The following is a 26,790-nucleotide window of genomic DNA, read 5'->3' as shown; positions in this document are numbered from 1 at the left end:
TATAATATGCATTAAAATTTATCCTATTTCAAAAATTTATATTTTTTAAAGACGGAGATAGGGATAGGAGAATTTAAACAAATTATTGTCCATGATTGTTTTCGAAAGATTGGTAACTTAGAGCATCGTTAATGCCATGTGTCGGGCGCGAGTCCTAGCCCGGCCCGACCTGCGCGTTGGATGGAGGGGAGTTGCGGCCTGGGCCGGTCCTGGGGCCGCATTTGCGGCCTGAGGACAGTCACGGGGTCCGGCACGGGCACGCGTTAGGTGGTTCGGGACGGGACGCAACGCGGCTCGGCCCAGGGTTATTTCAAGTTCGGGCGGGGCCGCAACTCAATTTTTAATTATTTTTTAAAATTCAAAATTTTTAAAATTTGTGTTTTTTATGGTTTTTATTTTAAAATTTGTGTTTTTTATTGTTTTTATTTTAAAATTTTAAAATTTTAAAAATTTGTGTTTTTCTAGCATTAACGTTTTATATTTTTTATGGTTTTTATTTTGTGTTTTAAAATTTCTATGTTGTAATTTTCAATCTTCGATGGAAATTAACTTTTTCGTGTTATAAATTTCCGGTATTTTTTATTGTACGTTTAAAATAGGTTGAAGTTGTAAATAATGTCATTTATTAGTTGCAGCCCGGGTTGTGGCCTGCAGGGTTAGAGCGGTTGAGGTCTGGACTGCAACTATAGAGGAATAATGACGTGGAGGGGATTTGGGGCCTGAAACTGGGTCTGGGTTAATGATGCCTTAAGCTTTGAGACGGACACGTTTGACATTCACTTGCCATATCATCAAATAGTCTTCAACTTAACCATTTACCAACTTCCAACACACTTCCCCAATTTTCTCACACTCTTATCTCTCAAAAAGTGAAAATCAAGGCAATGGCCGTGAGCAACAACATCACCGCGTTGCTGAACTTCATCGCCCTGATGTGCTCCATCCCGATCATCGCCGCGGGCATTTGGCTGGCCTCGAAACCCGACAACGAGTGCATCCGGTGGCTCCGCTGGCCCCTCGTCTTCCTCGGAATGGCCTTCCTCCTCGTCGCCCTCGCCGGCTTCGTCGGCGCCTACTGGAAGAAGGAAGGCCTCCTCGGCCTCTACCTCGTCTCCATGTTCATCCTTATCCTCCTCCTCCTCGTCCTCCTCGTCCTCGCCTTCGTCGTCACTCGCCCGGGCGGGGCCTACCCCGTCCCCGGCGCCGCCTTCCGCGAGTACCGCCTTGGCGGCTTCTCGGGCTGGCTCCGCGACCACGTCACCGGCGATGATAATTGGCCCCGGATTAGGGCCTGTTTGGCGGAGTCGCAAATCTGCTCTCAAAATTACGTCTCCGCCGCTGATTTCTTCGCCGCGCATCTCTCTCCTATTCAGGTAGATCATCAAACCCCCTTTCGCTTTTTCACCGAATATTTTTTACTGCCTTTTGCTTTTCCACTGTTTAATTTCTTATTTTATTCCCATCTCAATTAGTTATACTACTCCCCTTGCCAAAGAAGATGCTTGCACTGTGATTTTTATGCAGTTTTATTTTATGTGTTTGATAGAGTGTATAAAGTATTTTCTTCGTCCACTATTAAGAGTTTCATTTGAATTCGCCGTGAGTTTTGAAAAATGGAGCATAAAGAAAAGTACATGAGGTGAGGAAAGATAGTGGAACTCCGGATCCATAGTTTTACAATAGAATGTGAATGAAATAGGTTATTGGAAAGTTAGGTCTACCTATCTTTTATACGAAAAGTGAACTGAGACTTCTATCTTTTATAGTAAAAGTGAACTGAGACTTCTAATGGAAGACGGAATAAAATGGTAAACCAGGATTTCTAATGTCGGACGGAAAGAGTAAGATGAAATAAACTACAAATAAATTATTTTTATTTTTAATAATAAGTCATCTTGGGTGGAACAAAGTAAAATGGAAAGTGGACCATTTTCGGTGAGACGTAGGGAGTACCTCCATTCACAAAAAAAGAGACTAATTAGATCAATTCATTATATGAAAAGTTTTAAACAAATACTACTAATCACGTCATTCTAAATGTGGAAGCTCATAATTCACTGAAACTACTTTTATCACTTTTTCCCTCCTCTCTCACTTTACTAATTGCGCAAATCTTTATTATTTATAACTTTGTCTATTTTTTTTTGGACGGAGTCCGTATTATTCTACCATCACTAGGTGATTTATGAGTGCATTATTGTCTTTTTTATGGTTTGATTTTCTGGACCGCATTTCATTATTGCGGTGACACTCTGTAATTAGTTGAGAGGAGAATTCAAGCATGAAACTTTTTTATAGACCCTCAAATTAAATAATTTTTGTGGACCCTTATCTTGATACAATGTCATGTGTTGATTGAAATTTGTCTAGAGACTTGATTATAACTTAAAATCACCCCATCAATCTTTTACCTAATGTTAGTAGGTGTAGGTCCCTTAATTCATTTCCACTAAAACCAACAAACATTCATGTTCTTAATTCCAAGGCCGGATGCTGCAAGCCGCCAATGATATGCGGGTTTCAGTACGCCGGGGCTACGACGTGGAATGGGGCAGGCAACGTGGCAGCAGATGCGGACTGTGGCAAGTGGAGCAACGACCCAAGCCAGTTGTGCTATAACTGCGATTCGTGCAAGGCCGGGCTGTTGGGGAACCTAAGGCACGAGTGGAGGAAGGCGAATGTCATACTCATCGTCACGGTGGTGGTTCTGATATGGGTGTATCTCATCGCTTGCAGCGCTTACAAGAATGCTCAAACGGAGGAACTCTTCGCCAGATACAAGCGGGGATGGACTTGATTTCTTTTATCATGTTTTAATGAAACTGATGGAGTATTAAATTTTGTTATCTCTATTCTACTTTACCAATTTTATTAAATTTTGTTATCTTATGTTTCATAAATCATAATGACTGTGATTGGGTTGTCTTTGACGAGTGTGGTCTTTCTATATACACTGCCCAGCTAAACTAAGAGACCGAAATGGACAACAAAAACGACTGACAAACCTACTTAGGCGAAATTTGAAAAAAACTAAGCAAGCAAAATCAGATGTCATGTCACTAGTAAAATATAGAGAGTATAATCAAAGGGTAATTGTATCGTCAAACATTTGAACCAAAGAAACTAAAAGGGCAAGGCCAAAATCTCACTCTCAACCAAAGAAAAATTTGCTATGATAATAAAATAATTTTCTCAAACCCTGAATCCCCTGCTGTTTCTTTTTCCTCTTGCTCTCTCAAACTTCCTTCCCTTGGCTCGCACATAAGGCTTAGTGTGGCTGTGTGGCACACCCGGAGCTGGACCGAAGTGCTTCACAGCTTCACGAGCTTTAGGAGAACCTCTCAGTAGTACCTGCAATGCACAAGCATAGTATTGTCGATTTTACTTTCAGAGTCGCACTAGAAAAAAAAGACACTATCAACATTTGAAATGCGAATTAATCTATAAAGAGCATGAGAACTACCTTTTCCCTGCAAGGAAACTCAAGAATCAAGATATATATGACACATTATGATACGGATTGGAGGAGTGGAAATGGGGAAGTAGCTGGGCCAGCTGATGTGGAGGATTTGGTGGGCAGCGGCATAATGATAGAGAATGAGATTAACGGGTTAGAGAAAGCAGCGGCAGAATGATAGAGAAGGAGATTAACGCTTTACTCTTAATTATTAATTAGTTAGGCTCTGGTTTAATATATTAGGGTTATAGATTATTATAAATAGAACTTAAGAATGAGAGCAGCGTATCTTTTGGAGAGATCAGAAATAGGACGGCGGTAGCCGTAGGCCTCTGCGGAGGATTATCGTGGCCTCCTTCGTGAGGATTGTTATTCTATTTGCTTCTTTCTTTCTGTCCTTTTTATCAATAAATTGAGATCTTATTTCCTTAATAAGTGTTCTATTGATTGAGTTGGAATTCAGCCTTTACTCCTAACACATTAGGTTCCACTGCTTCATCATTAGAACTGAAGTAGTCTTTTCATACTAGGTGTTAAAATTATGATATTAAAAGCCAGGAGGAGCTCACAATACCTTTCAAAACAACATTTGAATTTTTTTGGTTACAGTAGTTGTATAAATCTAAAATCAAACTCGTGGTTCAAAGAGATAGAAACAACATCCTATCCATTTCTCAAGTTATATACACAAGCAGCATAGCAGAAATGAGTTAACTTCCTTCAACATATTCAACAGATATTCAAAATACAAGAATTAAGTACCGTGTTTTGCCCAAGAGGAGCTCTGAGAGCAAGCTGGTCAAAAGTCAAGCATTCTCCGCCAGCCTTCTCAATCCTAGCCCTTGCTCTTTCTGTGAACCTCAGGGCAGTTACCTTCATGGCAGGGATGTCATGCACCCGGATATCATCGGTGACAGGCCCTACAACAACAGCAATCTTGTCCTCCTACCAATAAAAAAAATTTCAAAAACACTAAACCATTAATTATACACAAACTACAAAGGACAAGATACATGGTTGAAATTGTTATTATGGCCAGCCCCCTACAATTAAACAACCAACATAGGATACCATACTGCATATATGAATGAAGTTCAAATATTCAGCAATGCCAAACAACATTAATCTCCCCTTACTGCACAATGATTCAGTTTCAATCCTACAACCTAAAAAATGCATTACACATCTTTTGAACAATACAAACCCAATTGATTCAATAATGTAAGACTAAACAGCATTAAAGAGCTGTTCGGTTTGCATGATTGTATCTCGGGATTAAATATTAATATGTTTGGTTCATGAGATTGAATGTCACAACTCAACTAGATAGCTAATCTAGTGATAATTAGTCATAGCCAACCTCCTCTGACTAAAATAATCTCACAACTTAATCATAATTATATTCTGGTACTATTTTATTAAGGAAACGGAACATAACCGAAGCTACATAAGCAAAAATGCAAATTTTCCATTAATTCAATCTCCTAATTACAGTAAATATTAAGCTAACATGAAAATCTAAACAAATTAGAAGGTAATAAAAAAGCTACTACCTTGGTCTTCATAAGCTGCGTGAGCCGGGAGAGCGAAAGCGGCGCTTTGTTGACCCTGCTCATGATCAAACGCTTCAAAATCACCGCATTAAACCGGCTCGCAGTCCTCCTCACGAGAAACCGGTAAAGCTATCACATTCAAAAATTGGAAGTGAGATTGATAATTCGGTGATTTTGAGGAGAGGGGAAGAGAGATGAACCTTGACGAGCAGCTTAAGGTAAATGTCATTGGATTTAGGCGCGGTGCGCTTGGTCTTCTTGCACTTGCCTCCGGCTTCCAAATCAATACCCTAGACACGAGACAATCAAACAATTAGAGAAAACTGATTTCGAGGAATCACGGGTAAACGAAGATCGGCGGCGTACCATGGCTACTTCCGCCGCAGCTGCTGGGAATTTGATTAATTTAGGGATTAGTTGTATTTATTTGGGATCCAATGAATTAGGGTTAATCGAACTACTATTCAGAGCAGAATAGGCCCAATTAAGCACACAAATTTGGGGAGGTAGCCCAAACTTTGGAACTTCTTTTTTGGTGACAAATATTCTCTCATCTAAATAAAAAATAACTAATTTTACCATTTTGAATCATTCCCAATATTAAATTAACTCCAAATATAAAAAGTTTTAACAACGTACTATTAACATGAACTCCACAATCCACTAATATTACTTCCATTATATTTTTAGTTTCTCTCTTACTCTTTTTAGTATCTTTCTTATTTTATTGATTGCACAATAAAACTCGTGTCATTTACAAATTTATTGATTTTTTTAAACAGACGGAGTATCGAGTAGTACCCTCTCAATAATTATGGAAGCTTACTATTATCACAGTTAAAATGCTAAGAGCATCCGCAATAGCGCATGTCCCGGCAGAAGTGCGACCGTCTAGCGGCTCGTCCGTCGCAGACGTCCGATATTGCAACTGCCTAGCGCCTCACGGACGTCTGGGGCGGACGAGAGGTCATCCGTCTTAAAAGGCGCTCGTCCATCCCGTTGTCTGTGTGCTCGTCCGCTGTTGTGGTCAGGCGACGGACGAGTGCACGGACATCCGCATTTTTTTAACTCTATATATACGACTCGTTGCACTTCATTTCATTTGTACCACTTGTTTTAATGAGTTTCTCTCTATCTACTCTCATTTTTATTGAAGATAAATGGATCACGACAGTGACTCTTCCGCCACGAGCGAATCACAGACGACGACGTTTCCATTGGAAGTGGAGGATACGTGGCTGGAACGAGAGGGAACGCTGCCGGGATGGTTGGGGTGCCCCAAATGCCGGCGATGATGCCCCAAATGGCGGGGATGATGCCCGGGTACTACACCCTTGGGTCGGGATGCCCCAAATGGCGGGGATGATGCCCCAAATGACGGACATGAATGCCGCGATGACGACGATGGCTGGCAGGATGATGGGCGCAGTGATGCCCCAAATAGGTGTCGGGATGGCGGGAATGGTGCCCCAAATGGCAAGAATGGCGGGGATGATGCCCCAAATGGGGAGTGGGGTGATGCAGGACATGCTTGCCGCTGCGGGGGGTAGTAGAGTGGGGGTCTCCCAATCGTCTGGGGACAATGTCTATCTACCCTCTCTGGATTTTATGACAGGTGGTTCCAAGGCCTGTACTCTATTGGAGACTCAGTTCATCGGCCTTGAGACTTTCTCACTGGAGGAGTTGGGTCTATCTCCGATTAGGGAGCCTCCCACTAAGAGTCCACCGGCGGCGGGGCGTCGGGGTGCTTTGGCATGGAAGTCGAAAAAGAACGGCAAGGGCAAAGGCAAGGGCTAGGGCAAGGGGGTGGCGGGGGGCGCGGAGGAGGCCTGTGGGTGACTGAGGACCATCTGGAGTGAGGAGGAGTGTTTGGCTCTGTCCAAGGCTTGGATCGGTGTTGTTGATGATCCCATTGTGGGAAGCAATAGCACATCATCGGGATGTGGGCTCGCATTGCAGACGCCTACACGACATTCAAGCTGGCGGTCGGAAAGTCTCACGAGCCTGAGCAGTGCCGGAAGCAATGGGAGCAAGTAAGGAGGGCGATCTCCCGATTTGTCGGCATCTACGAGAACAACTCCCACTTGCTAACCAGCGGCCAGACCATGAAGGATGTGAAGAGGTTGTCGCTGCAGCAGTACCCTGGACCGGTAATTCAGTGTGTTTAAATACTGGGACGCTTATGTGGTGCTGATGGATTCCGCCAAGTTTCGTGCTGGTGTTGCCACTGGCTGGCCGAAGCGGACGAAGCTCAACATCTCCGGCGAGTACAGCAGCAGTGCCGGTTCCCACGACCTCCCTGACAATGCCGAAGAGACCCCTCTACTGGTTCCTTGCCGCCGTCGCCCGGTTGGGCAAAAGACGGCAATGCGGGCATCTAGGGGAGGCGCCAGCAGGTCCCAGGAGATTCAATCGGCAGCTCCTATTGCCGAGCCCCTTCACAGTCTCACCAACCTCGCGCGCGTGCAACAACAGATGAGCATGTTCGAGGTCATACGTGAGTGGAAGGCGACGGATGACCCCTTACACAAGGAGATGTTGGGGGGCCTCATTCAAAGTATGAGGCGCGATTTGGGACTCCAACCCCTCACCGGGGGTACCGCTGGCCTTTGGGGACTCCGATGTCGTCGGGACTAGCCAAGAGGACTCTGAAGAGTGAGACGGGTGGCCGCGTGTGGTGAAGCTTTGAGATGGTTTTTTTTAACTATGTATTTTTTTAATCATTTAAAATGTTATTTACTCCCTCCGTCCACGAAAAATAGAGCACATTTGTCATTTTTGGTTGTCCACGAAAAATATAGTACATCTAATAAATGAAAGTTTTCAACAATTTCTCTCTTACTAATAATACGGACCCCATATTCTACTAGCACTTCTTCTCTTTTACTTTTTTCTCTTCTCTCTTATTTTACCAATTTGTATTTTTTATGAATGAAAAGAGTACTTACATAAGAAAATATTTTGAAAGATTTGATTTTTCTTTAGAAATTATTAATAGTAGCATTTAATTTACCGTCTCTGGGACATCATTTAATGCCTTAAAATTTGTTGGCATTGATATTTTTGAATCCATCCATTTATTACTCTCTTAAGTAAATCTTGATAAAATCACTTTTAAGATTTGATTGGATTCTGCAAATCTGGATATGATATTTTCTAGATTATTGCATGCCTTAGATAAATTATTCTATTTCTCTTACATGTAGGAAGACCATTAATTTGGAAGACATTGGCGATGCCCGAAGACTTGCATACATCTCATCTTTACTTATAATAGATTATAATTTGATTGTTTTGTATCTATTGGAGTTTCATATTCAAGAACCAACATTACAATCCTCGTTTTGGGATTATTCTTTCGATCACAAATTGATATTCAAAACAATTTGTATTCAAATATATTTCTTGAAACAAAAGAACATAATAATCATGGTTCTTACATAGCTTGTCTTGATTTATACATAATCCCAACTCAATATTTTTTAACATCCGGTGATATCAACTACTCTCCGTTCCATTATAATTGAGGTGTTTCTTTTCAGTATAAAAATTAAAAACAAATCTTTATTATGTTTAGTGGAGAGATAATAAATTAAGAGAGATAATTGTTTTTATTCACTAAGATAGTGGTAGTATTTTAGTAGGACCTAATATATATATGAGATAATTAATTCATAACACTAAATCTCAACCATTAAATAAAAAAATGGAAGGAAGAGATAGGGTGGATTTTGGAAACACGAAATACACTACACAATTATGTTTTGGTTTAATCTACGTTATAATCTAAATGTCTCTATAGTGAACTAAACACTCTTAGAATGAACTAAATCCTAATCCTTCACTATAATAACATTTTGATTCACTTCGTGTTTTCAAATCCGTGTTATGAACTAAAACACATAGTGAACTTCAGGTTTTATTCTTTAATTATGCATTTAGTTCTTGCCCTATATTAATACTCTTAGTATATTTTAATCCTAATCGACATTCAAATATTTAATTGTATATTTTAGTTTTGGTAGTCATTCTGTAGTTCCATCCATATTAGGTAGTTTTATCCACTAAAATAATGATACCATGATTCTATACATGTATTAAACGATCAATAAAATCAACAAGTACAAGGCTTATTATATCGCCACTTCAACTTAACTAGTATTGGAAAAGAAAAGTAAATGCACAATATAAGTAACACTAATTTCCATCAGATTAGTACATGATGGAATAAATTAGCTTTGCAGCTAACCTCTAATGAAAAACGGCCACAAAGATCAGTCGAATATTGAAGATACAGTGCAGAAGATATGATAAAAAGCAACACCATCATCCACTTGATCATACAACAAAGACTTGATAACTACCTGAACTTGCAAATACCAGTGTAGTTACCTTGTCAATTGCACTCATCACTCCAAATTTGATGGCTAGTTTGAGTGAGCAGGCAAAACAACAGTGTCTGCAAATGACACTGAACCATTATTAGAGGCTCCATCAATTTTCAAGATTCTAGTAACCATGTTATATATCTGCACATTCTCAAAAGATGGCACTTTCCTCCCCCTCGCAAATCGCGGCCCATGAGCAATGAAAATAGTCCTCATCGAGAAGAATGCATTGTCGTATCCGTGAGCTCCACCGCACTCCTGCCCTGTTGATCTCGTCTGCGTCACCGTGAACCCCTCCCCGACCAATCCCACTATAGGTGGAATCCTATAACTATCCGAGTAATGCAGCCGGTTAGGCAAATCCTCCTTGAGAAAAACCCTCAAGAACTCCCCATTCTCCACTCTACCCGACCCCAACCCCTCGTTCATCTTACCAACAATCTCGCTCGTGGAGTAGCCAGGAGGGGGGCGGATTGACAGCACCGGAGTGTAAGACTGAACCCATTCCTTCGGGATTTTAACCCATTCAGCAAGATCATCCAAAGCGATGACTCTCTTGTCACAAGTACCGACCATACCATGATCACCAAGCAGGATAATATTCACATCCTGAAAAACTCCTCTTTCCTCCATTCCGCGAATCAATCTACCAATCAACGCATCAATCTCAACAACGGCATCAGTGATCCTGACATCATCAGGGCCGTACTGGTGGCCCTGGTGATCAGGATCCTCGAAATACAACGTCATAAACGAGGGAATTTCATCACTAGGCATATCGAAGTAGCTAAGCAATGCATCAACTCTTTCTTCAAATGGAACGGATTCGTTGTAAGGCATACAATAATTGGTGGGGCAATTCCAGGAACCCTTGCGTACCTCGGAGCCGGGCCAGAAGTAGGTGGAGGCTTTGAGGCCGTGATTCGAGACGGTCTCCCAGAGGGGATCGCCGAGCCACCACTTGGGGTCGTGGCTGGCCATGTTGAATTTGTCGCCGGAGATAGGATCGGTGAAGTAATTGTTGATGATGCCGTGGTAGGGAGGGTAGAGGCCGGTGACGATGGAGTAGTGATTGGGGAAAGTTAGGGTTGGGAAGACGGGAATTAGGCCGAGATCGGCTTCAGTGCCGTTGCGGATGAGGCGATTGATGTTGGGGAGATCGGTTTTGAATTGGTAGCCGAAGCGGAAGCCGTCGGAGGAGATGATTAGGACGACGGGGTGGTGGAGCTTGGAGAGGGGCCTGGAGGAGAGGGCGGCGGTGGAATGGGGGCTGGGGTTTGGGGGTTTGGAGGAGGAGAAGAAGAGGAAGGAGAATGCGGCGGCGGTGGTGATGACGAGGGAGATGAATGCCAGTGTGGAAGAGGGGGATTTCCTGGGGGCGGGAGAGGGGAGGAGGGCGGAGGAGTGGAGGTCGTCTTCGTTTGTTGAGATTGGGAGTGAGGTGGTTAGGGTGGATTGGTGATCGGAAGCCATTGGGGTGGGATTAACAGATTGTTGAAGAGATTTGAGGGTTGAGATGGCTACTACTATCGTCAAGAGTTGGGGTCAATGGCCTCCGGCAAGAGAAGGGTAGGTAGTGGAAATGACTATATAACTACCCATTTGTTTAGAGCATCCATATCGACTAGCACAAGCTCGTCCGTCCGTCTGTGTTAGCGGCGCGGATGAGCTGTCCGCCACTGCGCTCTTGCCTCTGGCACGGCGCTGCTCGATGCATTGAACACGTCCGTGCCAGCGAGCAGGCGACGTGGCAGCTTCCTATTGGCCAACGACAATTTAATTTTTTTTTTAAAATCAGATTTTAATTAAAAAATCCGATTAAAAATAAAAAAAATATTTTTCCCACTTCCCAAAAAATTATATCCGTTTTCTACCCACTTTTAATTTTTTTTTCAATTTTTCCCCCAAAAATATACATTTTCATCTATAAATACCCCACTTTCACACCAAAAATTCACACCACACTACACAATTCTCATATAAATTCTCTCATTTCCATTCTCAATTCTCAATCTTTCTTTCAATCTTACTCTTACAACAAAACAATATCCGGCCACGGCGATCACCCCCCGGCTCCCACGGTTGGAACACCAATTGGTTCGGTTCACAACCGTTTCCTAGTCCGGAAATGGAATATTCGTCCCTCCTCAAACCCAAGGTTCGAAAGTTCCGGGTGGCTACCGGCCTTACCCGATCGACGACCAAGATGCACCCAAAGGGCAATACGGGTGGACACCAGAGCATAGAGCGAGGTCGAGCGGCCCCTCCCAAACTCCGACTCTTCCTACTCACGGTGTCCGCACACCGTAGGCTCCGACGGAGATGGAGCAATTGTTCAAAGCGTTCTTGTCAATCTCCGAAGATCCGGAGGTTGACACGAACCAATCCGACGATCATTATTGGTGGCTCCTCTGTCGCCGGTACAATGAAAATCGGTCGGCTGGAACAATCGAGCGCAACGAGAGTATGGTGCTCAACGCCATATACAGAGCCAACGAAGAAATCCAAAAGTTCCATGGGTATTACCTCCAGGAAGAGCGGTCGGCAGGGAGTGGCCGGAGCGAGGTCGACATCATCAGTTCCGCCTTGTCGACCTACCAATCCATGAATTACAAGCCGTTCAAGTACCTCAACATTTGGCAAGAGACGCGGTCGCATCCGAAGTATAGGTGAGGCGTAACATCCTCCTCTAGCGGCTCCTCCAAATGGTCAAGGTCGGTATCCGTATCAGATGTCGGCTCCGAAGACGTGGCTATCCAACTTGTCGGAGCTAACTTGGGTAGCCCTGACGCCGGCCCGAGCGGTTCCCAACGCCGACCGCAAGGAAGGAAGAAGGCGGCGGCCAACCGCCGTCGCGCCGTGACTCCATCCGCCCCCGCCCCCACTCCCGCTCCCTATGTGCCACCTCAACCCCCTACCAACTCGTTGTGGGGGGTTTTGGCCCAACTCAATTTGGCCGATAGGTCAAATATGACCCCCTAGCAACTTCGATCATGTGGCGATGATACGGGGTCTCCAAAGAACGTTGGGGGTATTGCCGGATGATGACTAGTCTTCCCCGGGGGCATTTTTACGCTTAAATTACGTAATTTTTATTTTTTAGGAGTTTAATTATGTAATTTTTATTTTTCAGGATTTTAAGTATGTAATTTTTATTTTTTAGTATTTTAATTATGCAATTTTTATTTTTTAGGAATTTAATTATGTAATTTTTAATATTTTGTAATTTGTAATATTATTCCGGGTATTTTTAATGTATTTTAATTTTGTGGAAATGTTTTTATTTAAGTTGAATAATGGAATGGTGGGAACCTTGTGCTCGTCCTTGCGGAAGAGCACGGATGTGGGTGTTGTGCTCTTGCCTAAGAGCAGACAGAAAAAGTGGGGCCGGGCCCACATCCGTGCTCGTTGGCAAGAGCATGGATGTGGATGCTCTTATACTTCCAAAATATGGGCAAGGGCTAAATTATTAAATTGATATAATTTTCCAAAAATGGAATACACGTATTTTTGTGGGACGGACGAAAATGGAAAGTACACATATTTTTATGGGAAGGAGAGAGTATATAAAACATTGTTTTGGTGGTGATTTTGTGTAAGAGTGAGAAAAAATATAAAGAATCGTGTTTCTAATTTATGAAATGTGTCATTTAGAGTGGAAATGAGAAGAATACTTTTTTAAAATTGTATTTTCTCTATTTTAACTATTCTATTCGTTTTATAGTAATAAATACGTTTTTTCTTCTGCAAGTGATTTATTTGTGTTAAGTGAGTTAAATAAATGAAGAATAAAGTGAGAATGATAAAAAAAGTAGAGATATGAAGATAGAATAAATTAAGAGAGAGTAAAGTTAGTGAGAAGAAATATGTTGACTTTATTAAAAAGGGAAATGACTCCACTATTATGGAACGGAAGAAGTATTTAATAGTAGTATAATTTAATGGTATACGTTGTAAAAAAAATAATGTGTAGGAGTAATGTGTTGTTTAACTATCCAAAATTAGAAAGTTCCTACTTTTCGGGGACGGACTAAAAAGAAAATAGTTCATACTTTTCAGAGACGAAAGGAGTATTATTTTCCTAAATCTTGTGCTTAAAAGAAACATCTCTTTTATAGTGAGAAAAAGCCACAAGTGGAGTAAGTTATACTCTCTCCATCCCCAAAGAGTATGAACTTTGAGTTCGGTATGAGTTTTAATGCATTATTGGTAAAGTAAGAGAGAGATAGATAGAGAAAGTTTTTAAAGTATTGTTAGTGGAGAATGGGTCCCACCTTATTAGAGAGAAGAGAGTTTTCAAAATTGGAATGTTCATACTCTTTGGGAACGAAAGAAAAAGGAAATAATGCATACTCTTTAGGGACGGAGGGAGTAGGAAATTTAACTATACAATTTTTTGTATTGTAATTTTCAAATTCTTTCTATAAATATCACCACATTTTTTACCTTGCAAACTGTACAATCTCCGTCCAAAAAAAAAGATAAAGTTGTTAATGGCACGATTGTAATGTGTAATTGGTAAAATAAAATAGATAGATAAGAAAAAGTAAAAAAAAAAACAGAGAAAAAATGTAGTGGAATGAGTGTTAGTGGATTATGAGGTTTACATTATAAATGATGTGTAAGATTATTATTTGTTGAAAGCTTTCCATATTTATACTTAGTCTAATTTTGGTGGAAGGTCCGAAATAATAAAACTAGTCTATTTTTTGTGGACGGAGGGAGTATGATTTTTAATATATTGATTTTATTATTTATAGTATTAATTAATTTTATAAACTAAAAGGAATGGTGATTAAAAAAAATAAAAAAAATTGAATACTTCCTCGGTCCACCAATACAAGGGGAGTTTTGATGTGGTACGGATTTTAATAAATGTACTAGTAGAAAGTTGGTTGAAAAAGTTAGTGGAAGGTAGGTTCTACTTTTATATATTAGTTCTATAATAAAATATGAGTGAAATAAAATTAGTGGAATGTGGGGTCGATTACCAAAAGTAGTAAAAAAATTAAATGGGAAGTTATTTGGTGGACGGAGGGAATATGAAAAGTAAAATTAAAGTTGTTGGAGTAGAGGTATTTGGAAAGGTATAAGGCCACCCGCAACGCGTCACGCGGGTGGCCCGTATCCCGTCACTCAGGGACGAGATGGCGGCGTGACGCGTTGCCGCGCCCCGTCTCGTCCCCAGCCCGTCACCCATCCCGTTCCGCCGTGACAAAATGCGAGATGGCTTGCCACATGCCGAGGCGACGTGGCGCGCTCCCAGGCCATGCGTGGCGCCTGCTCGCCGTCCCGCGAGTGGGCATCATCACGCTGACGCAATAGTTCATTTTTTTTTAAAATTCGAATTAAATAAAAATAAATAAAAATAAAAAATGTGAAACGGTAATATTACCATTAATAACCTTTTTTCCTTTATTTATTTATTTTTTATTTTTTTACTATATAAATACTTCTAATTCATTCTCATTTCACACACAACTACACATCTATTCTTCCTAAATCATCTCCATTTCCTCTCCAATTTTCATCTAACATCTCATCACAAAATGTCCGGCGATGGAAACTTCGGCGGTGGCGGCTCCGGCGGGTGGGATCTCAACGCGTTCGGCGACTGGGGAAGCTTGTGTTAGGGTTTGTATACTAGAAATCACCTTTCGAGTGATTGAATACTGTAAAACTCTAATAATTATTTTACAATGAATGCAACAGATTATTTTTGTCGTAATGTTGTTATGTTCTACATTTAATGGATGTTTAATGCATATTTAAATGTATAAGTCAACATAACAAAGTCTAAGTCTTTGTTTTAGTAGACCGGTTGTGGGCTGCGCTCAATTTAAGGTACGCGGTCAGTTCTGAACAAAGAAAAATAAGAATTTCACAACCTAGATAGGCATAGACTACCTATTGTGAAAGGTTGCAATGTCAGTCCGATTATTTCTAAGCCTTATTGAAATATGATGACGTTGGTGTGGTATAGCACTGAATTGATCTAACAGCAAGATGAGTCTTTATGCTATCTACTGAAAGACGAGGTCTTGATAATTAATTTCTTAATCAATGTACGTTAGCATTGAGCGTACGATATTGAGTATCTACTACTTTGACTTACCAAAGGTGCGGGTTTTTCGTCACCCAACGATCCAGGTATATTGGGTAGTGGTGATCATTATCTGGCGGTGCTAGGATTGCTATTATATTGAATTGCGCGCGAGGAGAGTCTCGTTTGATAACATCCACAAGAGGAGCTCGAAACAAGGTTTTATTATTCTAAATCTAGCTAGTTGGAGTTTGATTACTCTATGAATAATAAATAAGAGTTTCTTGCTAAGTCCACTCTTGGAGATTAAAATATGTTAATTAATTAAGTCCGTAGCAGACATTAATTAATTAATGGATGTTTCTCTCTTAAGCGCGGGAAATGAATTAAACAAATTAAAGGAAACCCGGAACACTTGTAATTTCAGATTTGGAAAGGCAGTGCAATATTACTTCTATAGTGGCTGCTTGAAATATTTCAATATAAGCTAGTATTAAATTGTGGGTTCAATTTAATTAGTAAAAAGCTAATTGGGTGAGGTCATGTCCAAATTCTTTCTTAGATCCCTGGGCCCAATATGTGTCTTAATATAAATAGGAGAATAAATGAGACAGAAAATACACTTATTCTCATTAAAATTTTCGTCCCCTCCCTTTTGATAGAGAGAGGTCCAAAATTGCTTCTTCCGTGAGTAGAGTTCTATCTTCGTTATTCGAGTCCTAGTATTCTTGTGAGATTTGCCCACACAAATATCAGTATACAGTCCGGGACACCAGACAGAAGATCTGAGGTTGAGTTCTGAAGATCTTCACGTGGAGAAGACGCAAGCCATCTTCGATTCTTTGGAGAATCAACAAGGTAAATTGGTTGACTTCGTAGTATGCATGTTTTAGGATTTATTTGTTCTAAAGCATGATTTAAATTCAAGTTACGAGCATGATACATGTGATAATTGCGCGAATAGAATTTGTCTAAATAATCTGCTAAATAGATCAAATTCATGTGATCGGATTTTATGCACGCTTCCACTGCCAACCCCTTCAATTGGTATCAGAGCCAGGTTTTGGCTCTGATTATTTGGATTTAAATTTCGCGAAATTCATGTATGCATGTATTATTTGATTGCGAAGCATGTTCTTGGTGTTTTGTTTAATTTATTATGCATGATCAACTCAAGAACTATCGAATCAAAGAACTTGAATTACTCGATCGTACGAGACGTGGGATCCGTCGGCGCTCGCGCCGAGACGGATTGCCCCACGCGCGATCGTGAAATAGGGTTGTCGATTGAGTGGGAGCCGAGGGATCACGATCACAGGGCGACGCGCAGTCGAGCGTGGGCCCGAGCGCGACGCCGGCCGAGACCGCAACTCCGAGGCGGCCCCTGCACCAAGGCCGACGTGAAGGCTGGCACGGAGTGGTGGTTCGTCCGAGAACCACCGAGACACCAGGCGCCGAGAGCTGGAACCCTAGGCGGAAGGAAGGGTAGTCGGAGCTGGCCGGGAGCGGGCCCGCCACGGTACGCGCCACTGGCCGACAGCTCGCCCCACCTCAACGGCTCGGATGGCCGAGATGGGCGTCGAGACGCTGGCCGAAAGGCGCGCGCCGCCGCGTGCGCGCCTAGCCGAGAAGCGTCGACACCCGACTGATCAACGCGCCTAGACGGGCGGGGCGCACCTGGCCGAGAGGATGCGACACCCGACGAGCCAAGCGGCCGAGACACCGGCGCGCCACCTGCGTGCCACGGCCGAGACGCTTCATGCGTCGAGATCCGACGACGAATTCGTCAGATTTTCGTCGTTCATCGTTCGTGCGAACCTCGTGCGATGAGATAACGATAAAGGATTATTTTAATGATTATTTAATAATTTTATTAAAAGATATCATTAAAATATTATTATTTAATGGAAATAAAATCTTTTTGGAAGATTTACCTAAATTTTAGGAATATTTTTATTATTATCTATATCTATGGAAATAAATAATATTATTTTATTCCTAGATGATATTGATGAGAATAATTTAATAGTTTCCTAATATTAATCTAGATTTTAGGAATATTTTTATTATTTTCTATATCTATGAAAATAAATAATATTATTTTGATTCCTAGATGATATGGATGAGAATAATTTAATAGTTTCCTAATATTTATATATCTAAGATCCTAATAAGGATAGATATGTATGAATACATTAAATAATAAATCTTCTTTTCCTAATCAATGAACATGGAAATAACATGGAAATAATTTGAATTTAATTTTTCATGTCTTATTAAGAATTAAATAATTTAATTATTTTAGATTTATCTTATAGTAGACATGAATAAGAATTAAATACTAGAACATTATTTTCTTAATGGAAGACGCCAACTATGTATAAAAGATTTAATTATCCAGCATATTAAATACCAACAGAATTTAATTAAGCCTTAATCTGCCTCAAGGCTAAGGATAATTGAATAAAAACGATAACCCAAAAATATCTAGGCTGTAATTACGAACTCAACGTTTGTATATGGTCTCCAGCAATTGGTCTGTAATTTATGAAGTTGTTTCCAATATTATCGCCACCTGCACTGTGAGGACAATAATCATAAGAAATAGCGAGTTCATAAGGCGGACTTCTCAAATATAAATAGTATGAACTAGAATGTGGTTTCCAATATTATCGCCACCTGCACTGTGGGGACAATAATCCTAAGAAACTACGAGATTCAGAAGTTCACATAGAATTTATGGGATAGCTTGATCTTGTTAGCAGCGCATGAGCATTGTTATGGGAGTGTGTTGTAGAAATGAGATTCTGTAATGCTAGATTCGGTGGTCTTGCTTAGGCAACATTAGGTGGCCATGCCACACTTGTGGTCTCTGGACTATTCGTCGATGATTGTGACCAGTAAAATTGTAAGATTTTAATGCGTATTGACCTCCTCTGGAGGATACAAAATTTTAATTTTACTGTTGTAAGATTTTGAAAAGTTTTATGGTTAATCTAATCAAACTTCTTACATAAGTTTATGACAAATGGTAAATATTCTGTTTTGCAGTGCAAATCAAATCGTCAATATGTCGTTCAATCCTCTTTCTGCAATACTTAAAGAAAACAAACTCGAGGGCTAAAATTACATAGAATGGAAGCAAAATTTGGACATCGTTCTTACAGCAGAAGAGTACAACTTTGTGCTCGCAACCCCGCGACCTCCAGTGCCGCCAGCCAACGCAGCGGCAGGAGTCCGAGATGCACACAGACGGTGGCATAAGGCGAATGAGATGGCTAAGTGCTATATGTTGGCATCTATGTGATCAGTACTCAAGCATCAGCATTCAGCCATGGAAACTGCCGCCGAGATCATGCAGAATCTCAAGAATCTTTTTGGTACTCAGAATGGAACGGCTAAGTCTCAAGCCTTTCGGAGTATCATGTCGAAGACTATGAAGGAAGGCTCGTCTGTGAGGGACCATGTCCTCGAGATGATGGGCCACCTCAACCAGATTGAGGTCTTGGGAGGGACGATCGATCCCGAGTCCCAAGTGACCATTATTCTTCAGAGTCTTCCCCCTAGCTTCCAGCAGTTCAAACTCAACTTCGAGATGAACAAAAGGATCTACACCTTGGCCGAGCTGTTGACTGAACTTCAGTCGGCAGAGGATCTTATGATTCAGGCTAAGGTGGCCATGATGACTTCGGCGTCTCGTTCCTCTGGCTCCAAGCCTAGTGCAGGAAAAAGGCAGGCACCGAACTCAGGACCAGCCAAGATAGCTAAGGGAAAGAAAAAGAAGAGGACAAACAAGAAGCCCACAGGGAAGTGTTTCAAGTGTGGAGAAAAGAGGCATTGGAAGCCAGACTGTCCTAAAAAGGGCAAGGCTACAGGTATGCACCAAGCTTTAGTAGTCGAGTCATGTTTGGCTTCGAAGTCTACTTGCACTTGGGTTATTGACACATGAGCTACTGATCATATTTATTTTGATCCTGACTTAATGCCGGTGACAAGACGGCTATGTGATCGTGAGATCGAAGTCCAGCTGGACGACGCTACAAAAGTGGCGGCCGTTGCAGTGGGAGACGTTTATTTGCATTTTAGTAGTGATAGATTTTTTATTTTGAAGAATGTTTTGTTGATACCTTCTTTTAGAAGAAATTTAATTTCAGTTTCTAAATTAGTTTTTGATGGATATTCGATTTCTTTTAATGACAACTGCGTTATTAAGAAAGGGCTCTTATATCTATCGTGGTATCATGGAAAACAATCTGTACACAATCACATCTACACAGTTTAATAATCGCAAATCAGAACTCAATACAACATCGAAAATTTTAAAGAAACGAAAAGAACCTTCAAGTTCAATAAACGAAACGTACTTATGGCACCTTAGACTTGGTCATGCAAATGAAAGGAGGATCCATTCTCTTGTTCAACAAGATCTTATTAAAGGTCTAGAGGAGGAACCTTTTCATAAGTGTGAGTCATGCTTAGAAGGCAAGATGACCAAAAGGCCTTTTCAGGCTAAGGGCAATAGGGTCAAGGAAGTACTTGAGCTCATTCATTCCGATGTGTGTGGACCAATGTCTACTGAAGCAAGAGGTGGTTTTCGATACTTCATCACATTCATTGATGACTTCTCGAAAATTGGATACGTCTATTTGATGACCCACAAGTCAGAGTCCTTTAGCAAATTCAAAGAATTTAAGGCTCAAGTGGAAAGGCATCATGGTAAGAGTATCAAATGCCTGCGATCTGATCGTGGTGGCGAATACCTCAGTGCCGAGTTTTTGGACTACTTATTGGAGTCGGGAATCCAATCCCAATTGACTGCGCCGGGCACGCCCCAGCAGAACGGCGTGGCTGAAAGAAGGAACAAGACCTTGTTAAATATGGTCCGATCGATGATGAGTTATGCACGGCTACCTATTTCGTTTTGGGGATATGCCTTGCTTTCTGCAAGCCATATATTAGACAATTTACCATCAAAATCCGTACCTACTACTTCTTTTGAGTTGTGGACTGGGCGCAACCCCAATCTAGCACATCTCAAGATTTGGGGTTGCCAGGCTCATGTATTGGAAAAGGATCCAACTAAGCTAGGATCTAGGACGGAGGTATGTATGTTTATAGGATACCCCAAAGGGACGAAAGGTTATGAATTCTTTAGTCTCCGAGATAAGAAAGTTATTGTGAGCACTCAGGCCACGTTCTTAGAGGAAGACTATGTAATGAATCATAAACCCAGCAGTGAAGTGGCTCTTGAAGAGCTAACTTCTGTCATATGTTCCGTTAACCAAGAACAAGTACCAAGTGTATAAACAATTCCCGAAACTTCAACTTCTACACCAAGAATTGTAGAGCCGCGCCGCAGTGGGAGGGTCTCGCATGAGCCCGATAGATACATTGGTTTGGGGGAATCCATGGATCACTCATCAGACAACAATGTAGTAGATCCCTGAAACTTTGCGGAGGCGCTGGCAGATGTCGATCATTGCGAATGGGTGAAAGTAATGGATTCGAAACTACAATCTATAATAGACAAAGACGTCTACGATTTGTCCGTCCTACCCGAAGGCTGTACTGCCATTGTGAGCAAGTGGATACATAAACGTAAACGTGGAACCGATGGACGAGTTAAAGTCTTCAAGGCAAGACTAGTGGCTAAGGGGTATACCTAAAAGGAAGGTGTCGATTACGACGAGACTTTCTCCCCAGTGGCCATGCTCAAATCGATCCGGATATTGTTGTCTATAGCAGCTTACATGGATTGGGATGTATGGCAGATGGACGTTAAGACTGCGTTTCTAAATGGCAGTCTTGAGGAGACCATCTACATGGGACAACCCGAAGGATATGCCATAGAGGGCAAAGAACACATGGTTTGGAAGCTTAAGAAGGACATTTATGGCCTTAAGCAAGCATCTAGATTGTGGAACCAGTGTTTCGATCAAACTGTTCGCACGTTTGGATTCGAAAAGTGCCCAAATGAAAGCTGCGTGTATAAGAAGGTTGAAAAGGGGAATGTAGTGTTCTTAGTGTTATATGTAGATGACATTCTTCTAATTGGAAACAATAAAAAGATGTTGTCATCAGTCCGAACATGGTTATCAAACCAGTTCGAGATGAAGGATATGGGAGACGCGGGACACATCCTCGGGATCAAGGTTCTTCGGAATCGAGAAAAGAAGATGTTGTGCTTATCTCAAGAATCTTACATCGACACAGTACTTAGTCGTTTTAGCATGCAGGACGCCAAGAAAGGTTTCTTACCTTTTAGACATGACATCCATCTATCTCAAGAGATGTGCCCTAAAACACCGTCTGAGATACAAGCAATGAGAAGGATTCCATACGCTTCGGCAGTTGGAAGTCTCATGTATGTTATGCTTTGTACAAGGCCTGATATTTGCTTTGCTGTTGGCATGGTGACAAGATATCAGTCGAATCCGGGCCAAGGACATTGGACTGCTGTAAGGAATATACTCAAGTACCTTAAACGGACTAAGGACTATGCTCTAGTTTACAATGCAGTCAAGCTCTGTCCTTTGGGATATACTGATTCAGACTTTCAAGCTGATCAGGACTCGAGAAAATCTACTTCAGGATATGTGTTCACCTTAGGAGGTGGAGCCGTAATTTGGAAGAGTGTGAAGCAGAAATGCATCGCCGACTCGACCATGGAAGCCGAGTATGTGGCCGCTTCGGAGGCTGCAAAAGAGGCAGTATGGTTCAAGAACTTCCTTATGGATTTAGGTGTGGTTACGAATCTGCCCAAGAGCATCACGATTTATTGTGACAATTCTGGTGCTGTGGCAAATTCGAAGGAACCGAGAGCTCACAAAGCGAGCAAACACATAGAGCGGAAGTATCATATCATAAGAGATATAGTGCAGAGAGGAGACATACAAGTGGTCAAGATTGCGTCAGAGAACAACCTGGCAGATCCTTTTACAAAGGCATTGGCGGTAAAACCGTTCAAGAGCCACGTTGAAGGGATGAGAGTTCGACTCATTCAAGACCTCAACTCGCTTTCAGTATAAGTGGGAGAAATTTGACGTGTGCACTACTGTTTTGTATACTCGAAAGCTGTTTTGAGTATAAGTGGGAGATTGTTAGGGTTTGTATACTAGAAATCACATTTCGAGTGATTGAATGCTGTAAAACTCTAATAATTATTTTACAATGAATGCAACAGATTATTTTTGTCGTAATGTTGTTATGTTCTACATTTAATGGATGTTTAATGCATATTTAAATGAATAAGTCAACATAACAAAGTCTAAGTCTTTGTTTTAGTAGACCGGTTGTGGGCTGCGCTCAATTTAAGGTACGCGGTCAGTTCTGAACAAAGAAAAACAAGAATTTCACAACCTAGATAGGCATAGACTACCTATTATGAAAGGTTACAATATCAGTCCGATTATTTCTAAGCCTTATTGAAATATGATGACATTGGTGTGGTATAGCACTGAATGGATCTAACAGCAAGATGAGTCTTTATGATATCTATTGAAAGACGAGGTCTTGATAATTAATTTCTTAATCAGTGTACGTTAGCATTGAGCATACGATATTGAGTATCTACTACTTTGACTTACCAAAGGTGCGGGTTTTTCGTCACCCAACGATCCATGTATATTGGGTAGTGGTGATCATTATCTGGCGGTGCTAGGATTGCTATTATATTAAATTGCGCGCGAGGAGAGTCTCGTTTGATAACATCCACAAGAGAAGCTCGAAACAAGGTTTTATTATTCTAAACCTAGCTAGTTGGAGTTTGATTTACTCTATGAATAATAAATAAAAGTTTCTTGCTAAGTCCACTCTTGGAGATTAAAATATGTTAATTAATTAAGTCCGTAGCAGATATTAATTAATTAATGGATGTTTCTATCTTAAGCGCGGGAAATGAAATAAACAAATTAAAGGAAACCCGGAACACTTGTAATTTCGGATTTGGAAAGACAGTGCAATATTACTTCTATAGTGGCTGCTTGAAATATTTCAATATAAGCTTGTATTAAATTGTGGGTCCAATTTAATTAGTAAAAAGCTAATTGGGTGAGGCCATGTCCAAATTCTTCTTTAGATCCCTGACTGGGCCCAATATGTGACTTAATATAAATAGGAGAATAAAGGAGACAGAAAATACACTTATTCTCATTAAACTTTTCGTCCCCTCCCTTTTGAGAGAGAGAGTTCGAAAATTGCTTCTTCCGTGAGTAGAGTTCTGTCTTCGTTATTCGAGTCCTAGTATTCTGGTGAGATTTGCCCACACAAATATCAGTATACAGTCCGGGACACCCGACAGAAGATCCGAGGTTGAGTTCTGAAGATCTTCACGTGGAGAAGACGCAAGCCATCTTCGATTCTTTGGAGAATCAACAAGGTAAATTGGCTGACTATGTAGTATGCATGTTTTAGGATTTATTTGTTCTAAAGCATGATTTAAATTCAAGTTACGAGCATGATACATGTGATAATTGCGCGAATAGAATTTGTCTAAATAATATGCTAAATAGATCAAATTCATGTGATCGGATTTTATGCACGCTTTCGCTGCCAACCCCTTCAGCATGTACAACACATTGGGTGGTTCCGGTACGTCGACGCCGGGGAGGTACCAACCACCCAATTTTAATGTTGATGCATACGCCCGTCCCTCCGCCCCGCGGTATTCGCAGTGATTATCCCAGATTCGGGAGGATTATCCGGTTCAACCTACTCTGAAAGAAGGCCGAGGCGAGGTAGGAGGCCGAGGCGGACGAGGAGGAGGAGGATCTAGGCCGGCTTCCGTACGGCCCCAAAGAAACGCTGTCGGTGTACAACGCTTGTATCAGCCTCTCGTACGATCCCATCGTCGGTAATCAACAAACCCGAAAGTGCTTCTGGGAAAATGTCACCGAGGCCTACCACGAGATGAAGCCGAAAAAGTCCCGCCACCGCACATATAAGATGCTTTGCGCTCACTTTGACCGAGTCGACAGAGAGGTCAAACGATTCTGCGCCATCCACAAGAATGAAGCGGCTCATTACCAAAGCGGAGCCACGAGAGCCGACATTCTGAGGTCGGCTTTGCGGGTCTACTTCGACGACACCGGCAAACAATTCAAATATGTTGATGTTTGGGAGGTCGTCAAGGACGAGGAAAGGTGGGCCGACGGTGTGCGGTCCAGCACGGGCTCGACGTCGAAGCGCACAAAGCACACGACGAGTGGCCAATACTCGTCTGGTGACGGTTCGGGCAGCGGGCCACAAGAGTTTGCCTCGCAGGAGGTTAAGACCCCAGGGGATCTTCCCGTGGGCGCCGTCGGCCGCAAGGGATAAATGCGGCGAAGGCGGCTAGAGGGAGGAAGGGCAGAGCCGAATCAAGCCAGGCGGGCTCGGGCTCGGGGGGACCCCCCAACTCCCTTATGGCCATGTACATGACCGCCACAATGGTGGACACTTCACGCTTTACGCTCGCCCAATACCAAGCCTGGCTTAATAGAGTTGCGTTTATGGCGGCACAACTTGGCATTCCGCCTCCTCACGGCTTCAATGGACCTCCACCGCCTCCAGGGGATGATTCGCCGGCGGAGTAGTTTTTTTTATTCTCTGTAAAATTGTATTTTAAAGTATGTCATTTGTATTTTTTTGGATTTTAATTATGTCTTTTTTTATTTTTTTGAATTTTAAGCTGTATTTTTTTATGTTGTAATTTTATTTTATTTTTAATGAAGTGTGTTTTATTAATTGAATTTGGTTGGAAATAAAATAAAAAATGAAATTGAATGAATAGTAATTTAAGGGACGGTTAAGGAACGGAGGGTCGCTGGTTCCGTTCCTTAGTTAAGGGATGGAGTAAAAAAGTACAGTGGGGCCCAAAAATAGTAATTTAAGGGACGGTATAGTGACAACTTTGTGGATGGCCTAAGGAGTTGTATAGAGTTATAGGAATTGTGGTTTGAATAAGAAATTGAGCATATTGATGATGTGACTAATGAGATATATAAGTTGGGGTATATGAAATGGTAGTTCAATTGGTCAGTAATCTTGTGGTTTGAATAAGAAATTGAGCATATTGATGATGTGACTGATGAGATATATAAGTTGGGGTATATGAAATGGTAGTTCAATTGCTCAGTAATTTTGTTGAACTTATTGAGATGTTGCGCCAGCTTTCTCTCTTGCAATCTATAACTAAACTATCGTCTAATTAGATTAGATGTACCTTGCTTAAAGGTATAGTTTTTTATACATCTCCAAAAAATTCTTCATCATCTCATTCATTGACCAACATGTAGTCGTGTAATAAGCCACATCCTTGGACAAGGATAGCCTAAACACGCTCATTGTTATTCTAGTTCAGCAACCCACACTCCTCATGTTTCATCTTTTCGGATTTGGTTTGTAAAGTCATCCATGGATCTTTACCGTACTGGTAATTCTCAATCTACATCTTCCAAAGCCCGATATTAGATCCGTCGAATTCTCTGCAACAATTTTCCTGTCGATCCCCATCGTGATTTCTACCTCTTAAACCTTAGGCTGTGATGCCAGTTGTTGATAAATAAACACAACCAATCTCAAATATAAATGAGATGAACACAAGGAATTGTTTACCCAGTTCAATACAATGTATCTCTACGTTTGAAGGCGATGCCAAGCAAGAAATTTGACTATATAATTTCAGAATGATTTTACAATGATGGAACACCTCTATTTATAAGCACAATAGAGAACTTATTCCAATCACAACAAGAAACATATCTCTTAATTAAATATATTTAAAGGAAAACAAATATAGATATAGTTATAAATATTTTAAACTCCATGATTAACAATATTATTACAAAACTCCATGATTAACAATATTATTTACAAAATATATAGAAAAAGGGTTATTATGTTGAACCAATCCGATGAGGGCCACTAATGTCACAAAATGTATCATGCATATGCGAGCAATGAGATATGCCCTACATAAACGAATGAAATGAAACTCCTAATAATATATCAATATATGAGTAATACATCTTTAAATTAGGTAGGAGTTATCGAATTCAATCCTCACTACAACAAAACTAATCTTAAAGACTTACTTAATTAAAGACTTAATTACTTGCTTTAATTTTTTGTGATAAATAACTAAAATTTAGGGCACAAAGATAAGCAATCTTAACTAAACGACATAATTAAACAATACTATCCCTCCATCTCACAGTAAGAGTCTTATTTTACCATTTTCGTCTGTCTCACTATAAGTATCTTATTTAATTTTTACCTTAAATAGTAAGTAGACCTTACATTCCATCCAATGACGGACGCAAGAATTGAAACCCGTGGGGTTGAATACAATAGAAAATAATAGTAAATATA

General features: G+C 41.1%; 3 protein-coding genes across 3 annotated transcripts; 1 reads left to right on the top strand and 2 right to left on the bottom strand.

Annotated features, from left to right (window-relative positions):
* The first annotated feature begins 798 nt into the window (after positions 1-798).
* LOC121750089 (tetraspanin-2-like) lies at positions 799-2,930 on the top strand. The gene is made up of 2 exons (XM_042144546.1): positions 799-1,373; positions 2,486-2,930. Exons 1-2 carry the CDS (start codon positions 885-887, stop codon positions 2,795-2,797), a joined length of 801 nt encoding a protein of 266 aa, XP_042000480.1. The 5' UTR covers positions 799-884; the 3' UTR covers positions 2,798-2,930.
* Positions 2,931-3,031: 101 nt separating this feature from the next.
* LOC121753033 (60S ribosomal protein L18-2-like) lies at positions 3,032-5,477 on the bottom strand. The gene is made up of 5 exons (XM_042148176.1): positions 5,377-5,477; positions 5,211-5,300; positions 5,011-5,139; positions 4,220-4,402; positions 3,032-3,351 (listed from the first exon to the last, which is right to left on the bottom strand). Exons 1-5 carry the CDS (start codon positions 5,377-5,379, stop codon positions 3,193-3,195), a joined length of 564 nt encoding a protein of 187 aa, XP_042004110.1. The 5' UTR covers positions 5,380-5,477; the 3' UTR covers positions 3,032-3,192.
* A 3,666-nt stretch (positions 5,478-9,143) lies between these two features.
* Positions 9,144-10,966, bottom strand: LOC121752257 (ectonucleotide pyrophosphatase/phosphodiesterase family member 3-like). Its single transcript, XM_042147232.1, has one exon. The coding sequence runs from the start codon at positions 10,869-10,871 to the stop codon at positions 9,438-9,440; it is 1,434 nt and encodes a 477-aa protein (XP_042003166.1). The 5' UTR covers positions 10,872-10,966; the 3' UTR covers positions 9,144-9,437.
* Between the last annotated feature and the right edge of the window lie 15,824 nt (positions 10,967-26,790).

This window comes from Salvia splendens, chromosome 10, assembly GCF_004379255.2.
Source record: "Salvia splendens isolate huo1 chromosome 10, SspV2, whole genome shotgun sequence".
NCBI classification, from domain to species: Eukaryota; Viridiplantae; Streptophyta; class Magnoliopsida; order Lamiales; family Lamiaceae; genus Salvia; species Salvia splendens.
The sequence above is the reverse complement of the archived record's forward strand: the minus strand, read 5'-3'. Positions and strand labels throughout refer to the sequence as shown.

Bases quoted from the DNA above. Each gene is read 5' to 3' on its own strand.
- LOC121750089 (XM_042144546.1), top strand. From the start codon at position 885: ATGGCCGTGAGCAACAACATCACCGCGTTGCTGAACTTCATCGCCCTG. The intron at 1,374-2,485 runs GTAGATCATCAA...CTTAATTCCAAG, and splicing joins CGCATCTCTCTCCTATTCAG to GCCGGATGCTGCAAGCCGCC.
- LOC121753033 (XM_042148176.1), bottom strand. The intron at 4,403-5,010 runs GTAGTAGCTTTT...TTTTATTGGTAG, and splicing joins CGCAGCTTATGAAGACCAAG to GAGGACAAGATTGCTGTTGT. The intron at 3,352-4,219 runs GTACTTAATTCT...TGTGCATTGCAG, and splicing joins CTCCTCTTGGGCAAAACACG to GTACTACTGAGAGGTTCTCC.
- LOC121752257 (XM_042147232.1), bottom strand. From the start codon at position 10,871: ATGGCTTCCGATCACCAATCCACCCTAACCACCTCACTCCCAATCTCA.